We start from the raw sequence: 8,054 nt of genomic DNA on the forward strand, positions 1-8,054 counted from the left end.
GGGATCCAAACCCTTGACCCTGGTGTGATTGGCACCATGCTCTAACAAAGAGAGTTATAAACATGTTAACACATGTAAATGACTTAGAACAGTGCCAAGTATATATGCATTTAACAAGTGTTAGGTGTTATTTCTTTAGTGTTCATTGGCCTGAAATCAGTTCTGATACAGGTATCGGTTCTCTACTGCTAGTTTGGCCTCCCAGCATGGATCAGGACTGAGTGAGTTGTTAGCATGTAGGTGGGTGAAGACTTCTTAAAGACAGTGTTAAGGTTATAGGCAACATGGTAGAAAACAATTGTATGGTGCCACATTTCTATTGATTGGGAAGACAAGGCAATTTCCTCCTGCACATTTTATTCACACATGCTAAATCTCATTAAACATACAGCACTGTCAGGGAGGATGGCCAAGGGGAAGTTAATGTTGTCAGGGTAATCCTTACTTCTGGCCTTGCGTTGCACGAAGGCAAAAGACAGGCAGGAGCAAGATTGGGGTGAAGGGGATAAAGGTGAGGAGGGGCAAGCACAGAGTGTGGAGGCAGCCCGCAGTGAGGCAGGCAGGCAGGCAGGCAGCAGCAGTTCTAGCCAATCAACACTTTATTTTTCCAGTCACCACCTGCACAGATGTTATGTCCACTTTCTGAACCTAGTAGAGGGTCCCACTGCACTTGGACCACCTGGGGCCCACAGGAGCAGGTTTCTTTCTTCCCCCTACGACTGTAAGGAAGCTTTTCATCTCAACAAGACAGAGGACATACTTACCAACCCCAAGGCTGGCACCTATGCTGTGGGATCCCTGCTTTCTTCCCGCACCATGAAAAGCCAGGCTGAATTAGGGCAAGGGTGCAGTGGAGGTTACACAGGCTACTGTGACCTAAGTGTGTCACTAGTGGCCTGACCCACCCTCTCAATTTACTCTTTACCTCTCAGACCAGGAGCCTCCCTAAAGCTTAGCCAGTTCCTGCTGGGCAGGAGGAGTTGACAAAGGGTGGGGATTGAGCTACTAAAGACAGGAAACAGCAGAGAAATAAAGCAGAGAGTACAGGACAGGAGAGGAAAATTATAAAGTGCCTGAACTAAACAACCAAGTGGGATATGAGGGCAGAGCAGCACAGGTCCCTGAGGATAGGAGGAAAAAGGGCTAGACCACCAGAGCTTGGGGCATAGTGGAATGAGAATAGGGATGAGGCAGGGAGGCAAGTGTAGGCTGTAGGAAGGACTTCCTTAGCCCTCTTCACATCCACTAACCCAAGTTGAAAATTATTTACAAACTTAAAACCAGTCCTAGGAACAGGTGCTGCACCCGGCCTGGGACAGCAGGCAGGCAGGCAGGCAGGCAGGCAGGCAGGCAGAGGTGGACTGGCTACCATCTGACAGCCAGCTTCCCTACACACTGTGCCTTCCCATAGTAGTAGGGAAAGGGGGAAACAGCAACACCCCTAGCCAGGAAGCCCTACTGTGCCTGCAGCTCCTTCCCCCATGGCTCATGGCTCTGCCATGGCCTGAGCCTCTTGGTCTGACTGTACCAGAGAATAGGTGTCGGACACCAGGAGTGGAGGTGGTGGTGCATCAGGGGGCTTTGGGGGTGTCTCTGGCTCCAAGCCAAGCTCTGCATTCAGCTGCTCCAGCTCCCCCTGATCCACCAACTCAAAGTCCTCAGTGGTGAGTGCCTCTTCTTCCTCAGGGGCAGGCAGGGGCTGGGGTGAGTCCTGGGGAAGAGGTGGGAGCACGGAGGGGAAGGGGACTGGGTCACTTTCAGCAAGGCAAAGTGGGGGTGACAGGGTGCTGGGCGGAGCAGTGAGGTCACCACTCACTGCCTCTAGGCTCAGCATCTCCATTGGTCTTCCAGGGGAGCACTTCACTCCATCTGGGGGGGATCCTGCCCCATTGAAGTGTGTGTTCACAAAGTGAAGGGGGGATGAGAGCCGAAGCAAGGTTTCCTTGGCTGCCATGTCTTCCTCTTCCTCCAAGTCCAGAGCTTGCCTTGAGAGGGCCTGAGGGGGACCCAGCAGGTCTTCAGGAGGGGCCAACTCTGCCTCCTCTCCCTCCCCCAGCTCCCGGCTCAGGGCCTCCTCCGGCTCACTAGGCAGGCTTTGCTGGTCCAAATCTGTGCAGAAAACAAAAAGTTAGGAATGGGCCTACTGCTGTGATGGGCCACAACAGTCAATCAGTTCAGTTATGATAACTAAAGACATGGAACTTTGAGCCAGGCTTTAGGCGTCAAGGTCTCCCAGGAGCTTAGAGTAGAATTACAGGATCAGTTCCCCACAGAAAACGTTTATGGGGGGCCAGAAAGCACAACCAGCATCCCACAACAGGGAACAGGAAGATCAGGAGAGGCAAAGGGCTCCCCATACCCTCAGAGACATCAGTCAGTTGCGGAGTTGTAGCCCGGGATACAGAAAAGCCTCCACTCTCCAAGATAGAAGCCTCTTCATCTGAAAGCTCTGAGTCTGTAATGGCCAAGGCCAGTGCTGTTTTCTTCACATCCACCTGCAGGAGAACCAGGATGAATAACAGGTGAGGAGATAAGAAAACAAATCTTCCAGGAGCACCCCCCCCCACCAAAAAAAAAAACCCTCTGGCTCCCACCCACTTGAGAAAAGGCAGATCTTTTTTTTTTTTTTTTTTTTAAAAGATGACCGGTAAGGGGATCTTAACCCTTGACTTGGTGTTGTCAGCACCACGCTCAGCCAGTGAGCGAACCAGCCATCCCTATGTGGGATCCGAACCCGGGGCCTTGGTGTTATCAGCACCGCACTCTACCGAGTGAGCCACGGGCCGGCCCAAGAAATGGCAGATCTAAAGCAAACAGATTCTCCCCCAGCCTTCTATTTGACATCCCCACCTCTCCTGGACCTCACCACTGGGGAGAAGCCAGCCAGCTCTGCCTCGCTTTCACTCTCTGTCTCTGCTAATGGCTCATCACCTCCTGGGGGTGCACTCTTCCCTTGCCGCTCTAGAGAAACAAGAGCAACAGAACAGTGACCAACAGGGACAACGATATGGGACAGACATGACCAAAGAACTGGAGATCTAAATTCCAGGGCATTTCACAAACCATAAGCCAAGGCCCTCCTTGGCATTTTCCCCCTCCTGGGTTAAGGAAGCCACTTACTCCTCTTGTCGTGTTTGTGATGCAGGGCATCAGCTTCTGCCTTCATGCTGTAGTCCAGCTGCATGAGCAGGGGCTCAAGGCGTGTGTACATCCTCTGGATCAGCTCATGATAAACCACCAGGGGCCACAGCAGGATACTCAGCACTATAGGTTAGAAAGCCCACTGAGAGCTCCCTATGCCATTTCCTGAGGGCTCTTATTCAACTAGTCCCTAAATAGGAAGGGCTGAAGGCAAACGAAGTTGTTTCCCAAGGCTGTGCCAACCTGTTCCCTCCACATCCACTGCCCTCCTCCCAGGATGACTCTTCCACTGTTACTAACACTACAGCATTCCTGGAAACCACTACAAATCGACTTTCACTCTCTGTCTCTGCTAATGGCTCATCACCTCCTGGGGGTGCGCTCTTCCCTTGCCGCTCTAGAGAAACAAGAGCAACAGAACAGTGACCAACAGGGACAACGATATGGGACAGACATGACCAAAGAACTGGAGATCTAAATTCCAGGGCATTTCACAAACCATAAGCCAAGGCCCTCCTTGGCATTTTCACCCTCCTGGGTTAAGGAAGCCACTTACTCCTCTTGTCGTGTTTGTGATGCAGGGCATCAGCTTCTGCCTTCATGCTGTAGTCCAGCTGCATGAGCAGGGGCTCAAGGCGTGTGTACATCCTCTGGATCAGCTCATGATAAACCACCAGGGGCCACAGCAGGATACTCAGCACTATAGGTTAGAAAGCCCACTGAGAGCTCCCTATGCCATTTCCTGAGGGCTCTTATTCAACTAGTCCCTAAATAGGAAGGGCTGAAGGCAAACGAAGTTGTTTCCCAAGGCTGTGCCAACCTGTTCCCTCCACATCCACTGCCCTCCTCCCAGGATGACTCTTCCACTGTTACTAACACTACAGCATTCCTGGAAACCACTACAAATCGGTAACTGAGTGAGAGCACTGTCTTCCCTCTGAGTCAGTCCAAGAAAAGAGAAAAAGGAGAGGGCTTTGGGAAGGGAAGGACTAAACCCTACTCACGGACTATGTAGGAAATCATAATTCCTGGAACATAGTGTCCCAGCACCGCCAGCACAGCACAGCCAGAACACACTCGAGCACAGAACTGCAAAGGAGAGCACAGAGTCTAAGAAGAACAGTGGGCTGAGATATTCCCGCTCATCTGGGTAAGAAACTACTGCTCAGCCGATGGAAGGAAAATATGTGCAGTAGGAATGCGATGATCCAGTCTAGGCAAGTAGTGCCCAAAACCACCAACTCAGGAGATTTGCAGGAGACACTATCAAACACTGTTCTGCCTTGGCAGGAGACAGTGACAGAACATCAGGAGCTTATTCCCTGAAGAGAGGCCTGCTTCTTGTATCAGGGACTAGCTGTCAATGTTGCCTCAAGAAAGCACCCAGGCCTCTTTCTTTAGGGTCTCCAACCAGGGAGTTCACATCACTCCTTCCCCCCATCTTTCCACTGCTACTCCCCTATGGGGCAGGGAACTATTATATCACATAGGAGAGGTTACCTGAGCTGGATTCTGCCTCTTGTACTGCAGCAGTTCCTGCAGGTGGATCTGGAAGGTGAGCCAGCTCTCAGCCAGGTATCTGCACAACTCAGGCACACTGAGCAGGTGCGGCCGGGCGCCTGACCCTGCGCCCTCACTGGGGAGACATGACATTATCTCTGGAGGCCTCAGACACCACCTTCCTAGGCAATCAAATCCCTCTGAGAATGCCAATAAGATCTTTAGCCTAAGGAAGCAGACAACCCCACCTCCCAAAAGGAGGCTATCCTGGGAAGTGAACTCCAGAGCACCCAACCCTTTGCCCCAAAAGGAGCAGGCACACAAACACCTATACAGGAGCCTAGGACCAAGCAAACTCCATGGATTGCTACCAGTCCATTCACTTTGCTGGGGCCTGTGCCTGCAGAAGCTGTAGCACTGCCCTGCTCCATTGTGACATCGGCACCAGCAAACAAGACAGGATTTGGGCATTTATCTTCAAGAGATGGCCTGCACTCACCTGTCAGAGTGTGGCTCCTCTGGGGATGATGCTATAGATAGAAGAGGAGGACAAATTATTGAGTGGTAGGGGCCCAGGAAGATACTCCCCAAGGCAGAAATAGTTGCCCTTTCTCTGCAGTGCTAGAGCACTTTCTTCTGTACCAATGGCAAGAAGTATTACACGCTATTGTTTATGTCTTTCTTTAACCTTTAACCTTTTCAAACACAGAAACATCTCATTCATATTTATATCCCAAACAACTCACACACAGCCTGGAAACCAGGTACTCCAAAATGTTTAGTAAGTAATATAGATAAGAAAAGCAACAACGCACTAATAATTACGCACCTTCTATCATCCAAGAACTACCATGAGTGTGTTAACATGCATTAACTCATTTAACCCTCACATCCCTATGAAGTAAATTCTATCGTGTCTGTTTCACAGATAAGGAAACTGAAATAGAGATTGAGCGACTTTCACGAGGTCACATACATGGTAAGTAAGAGAGTAGGGAACCAGGCATCACGTGACCGCGGAGGGACGAGCCCATCACGTGACGGGGCCTAACCGCTGGGAAGCGGCTCCCGCATGCGCGCAGGAGGCTGCCGGTGACCCTGCGCCTACGTAGGTGCTGTTTGTGGCTACCGAAGTCGCTGCGCGGGGTCGGGGTCTGGCTCTAGGCGGTTCTTCCTGTTTTCTTCTCGTATCCCCGATGTGATCCCTACTGGAGGAGCAGGAAGTGGGCTCCCAGACGCCCAGTGTCCTCGGCAGGATCTGCTCGGGAAGAGCGGCGGCCGTCCCATTACTCAGCCCTCGACGCACTGGTCCGGCCAGTTCACTCCCCTCAGCGGGTCAACAAACACCAGCGCGTGACTCGACAGACACGAAAACAACTGAAACTTACTCAGAAAAGTTGTTCCTTCCACATTTCCTTCTGTAAACTTTTTCCGCGCGTAGAAAGAAGCTCCTTCCTCCCCAGCCCTCGAGCGTAAGATTGGGGGCGGGAGGTGAGCTTAAAAATAAAATCTTGTTTAGATGCTGCTTGCTTTTGGGGATACGTGTTAACACCATTTTCTGAGGCATTGAATTCCCTTGAGATAATTTGATTTCGGTAGTAACCCTACAAAATACGTATATAATTAGGTTTAAAGTTTCGAACTCTAGTAAAAGATTTACAGCGAAAAGTAAGGTTCCACCTTGTCCGCGGTTCGCTCAGCGGTAAGTTTCTTGTGTCCTGCTATGTACATTGCACCGTGTGTACCTTCCTTTCTAAAGAAACCACTGGGAGCAACTCGCTATTCTGCGTCTCGTCTTATTCATGTTAGCAACGGCCTGGCTCGTTCCTTCTCAGGGCGGCGTGGTTCCCTGGGAACTGTCTCCATTTCTCAAACGAGGGTCCCTGGGGCTCAGCTCAGCTCTGTGACTTGGCCGGGCTCAGAGGGACCCGGAGGTCGGGGCGGGAGGCTGGGCGGAGCAGGAGGCAGGAAGTGCCAGGGGCTGACTCGCCCGCGACACCCCCGCGGCTTGTAAACGCGGGGCAGACGCGGACCTGGCAGAATACACGCCTCGAAGCCGGCTCTCCACTGTCCGCGCGGTGAGCCCCGCGCCCGACGCCAGCGCCCGGGACCTCTACCCCGCGCCGCGCCCGGAGCGGAACAGGAAGAGGCGCCCGCCTGCCGGGCCCCGCCTGCCGCCGCCGGCGCGAGGGGAGGGGGCTGCGAGGGCGAGGGCGGTGGCCCGCATCGGCAGGTGGACAGGCGAACGGGGACCACTCGGGGCCCCCTTACAACTCCTTCTGTCCCTTTCCCCTTCGCAGGGCGGCGACTGGCGGCACGATGGACCTGGCTGGGCTCCTACTGGACGAAGAAGGCGCCTTCTCCCTCACCGGCTTCCAGGACTTCACGGTGAGCGCGCGGCCTGCCCTTTCCTCCCCAGTCTCCCGGCGCGTGGAGGCAGGACCCTCACCTCCGGGTCCGAGTGGGGCCGTGAGCTCGCCTGACTGCCATGCCCGGGACTGGGCGGCTTGCGCTCGAGCAATGCTTACTGGAGGCCCGGGCCGCTTGGGCCCTGAGGAAGAGCCGTAGGAATGGGGCAGGAGTGGCCAGACCCGGGGCTCTCTCGGAGAGACTCTCCTGGAGAGCCCTCGGTGGGGGTGGGGAGTATTCCTCGCCCTGGGGACCAGGCTGCCACTGGCACACAATTCAGGGAACGCGGGACTGGGTCGGGCACGGGCCCCACTGGCAGTGAGGCGGGCCTGCCGCTCTGCCCCGCCTTCAAGTCTGGAGCCAGAATCTCCATCATACCCTTCCCTGCCCTTCACCCTCCTCCATCCCCCTGTTTCAGTTCCTCCCGGGACACCAGAAGCTGAGTGCCCGGATCCGAAAGAGACTCTACTATGGCTGGGACTGGGAAGCCGACTGTAGCCTGGAGGAGCTTTCCAGCCCTGTGGCAGGTTAGGCAGTGTTGAGTGATCAGGCAAGTGAGCAGCATTAAAATGGGGTTGTCAGCAGTCACCAAAATGACTTAAGGTTTACTCCGTGAGCTGCATTGTCTCTTCGTAGTTAGTTCGTTGGTACTTGGTTCAGGAACGCAGATTACGTTTCACTTTATTTCAGTCCAAGTGAGTAAAAAACGATGGTATCTCATAAATCTAAATCACTCTCGATTTGTCTACCAGAAATTTAATTTTCCAAGGATATCCATGCATATTTTTCAGATGAACAGTGAAAGACAAATCTGGATAATTTCAAGTGACAGGGAAGTAAGCCTTCCTGCTGGAAGAAGCTAAAATTCAAACTTGGGATAGGCTTTTTGTCTCAGCGTGGGAGAATTTGATCTCTAGTTTGTTACTATGGTCCTGTCTCCAAGGCCTCAGATAATGTAGATCTGGGTCTGCTGCTGATAGCAGTGGGGATTGGTGGGGGGGGGG

At 53.0% G+C, this 8,054-nt stretch overlaps 2 protein-coding genes across 6 annotated transcripts in view; one reads left to right on the forward strand and one right to left on the reverse strand.

Annotated features, from left to right (window-relative positions):
• Positions 1-340: 340 nt before the first annotated feature.
• Positions 341-4,772, reverse strand: FAM134A (family with sequence similarity 134, member A). 2 transcript variants are annotated; one of them, XM_008587474.1, is made up of 6 exons: positions 4,642-4,772; positions 4,146-4,230; positions 3,698-3,841; positions 2,867-2,961; positions 2,360-2,495; positions 341-2,109 (listed from the first exon to the last, which is right to left on the reverse strand). In XM_008587474.1, exons 2-6 carry the CDS (start codon positions 4,162-4,164, stop codon positions 1,487-1,489), a joined length of 1,017 nt encoding a protein of 338 aa, XP_008585696.1. In that variant the 5' UTR covers positions 4,165-4,230; positions 4,642-4,772; the 3' UTR covers positions 341-1,486. The 2 variants fall into 2 exon arrangements, with proteins under 2 accessions (XP_008585696.1, XP_008585695.1); XM_008587473.1 differs by lacking the exons at positions 3,698-3,841; positions 4,146-4,230; positions 4,642-4,772 and adding an exon at positions 3,121-3,452.
• A 972-nt stretch (positions 4,773-5,744) lies between these two features.
• The window catches only part of CNPPD1 (cyclin Pas1/PHO80 domain containing 1), a 7,349-nt gene continuing 5,039 nt past the window's right edge, over positions 5,745-8,054 (forward strand). Inside the window, exons 1-3 of one of the 4 annotated variants that reach the window (XM_008587477.1) lie at positions 5,745-6,719; positions 6,942-7,029; positions 7,469-7,577. In XM_008587477.1, coding sequence (XP_008585699.1) covers positions 6,961-7,029; positions 7,469-7,577 — 178 coding nt within the window. In that variant the 5' untranslated portion in view covers positions 5,745-6,719; positions 6,942-6,960. Of the gene's footprint in view, positions 6,720-6,836; positions 7,030-7,468; positions 7,578-8,054 lie in introns of those variants that run through there. The other 3 variants (XM_008587478.1, XM_008587479.1, XM_008587476.1) reach the window with 3 other exon arrangements.

This window comes from Galeopterus variegatus, unplaced genomic scaffold (genome assembly GCF_000696425.1).
Source record: "Galeopterus variegatus unplaced genomic scaffold, G_variegatus-3.0.2 Scaffold4400, whole genome shotgun sequence".
NCBI classification, from domain to species: domain Eukaryota; kingdom Metazoa; phylum Chordata; class Mammalia; order Dermoptera; family Cynocephalidae; genus Galeopterus; species Galeopterus variegatus.

What these genes read in the sequence shown, in the direction of transcription:
- FAM134A (XM_008587474.1), bottom strand. An exon ending in TCACAAACACGACAAGAGGA is followed by an intron (nt 2,962 to 3,697) that starts GTAAGTGGCTTC and finishes TTGTTTCTCTAG; the next exon opens with AGCGGCAAGGGAAGAGTGCA. An exon ending in ACTGACTGATGTCTCTGAGG is followed by an intron (nt 2,110 to 2,359) that starts GTATGGGGAGCC and finishes TTTTCTGCACAG; the next exon opens with ATTTGGACCAGCAAAGCCTG.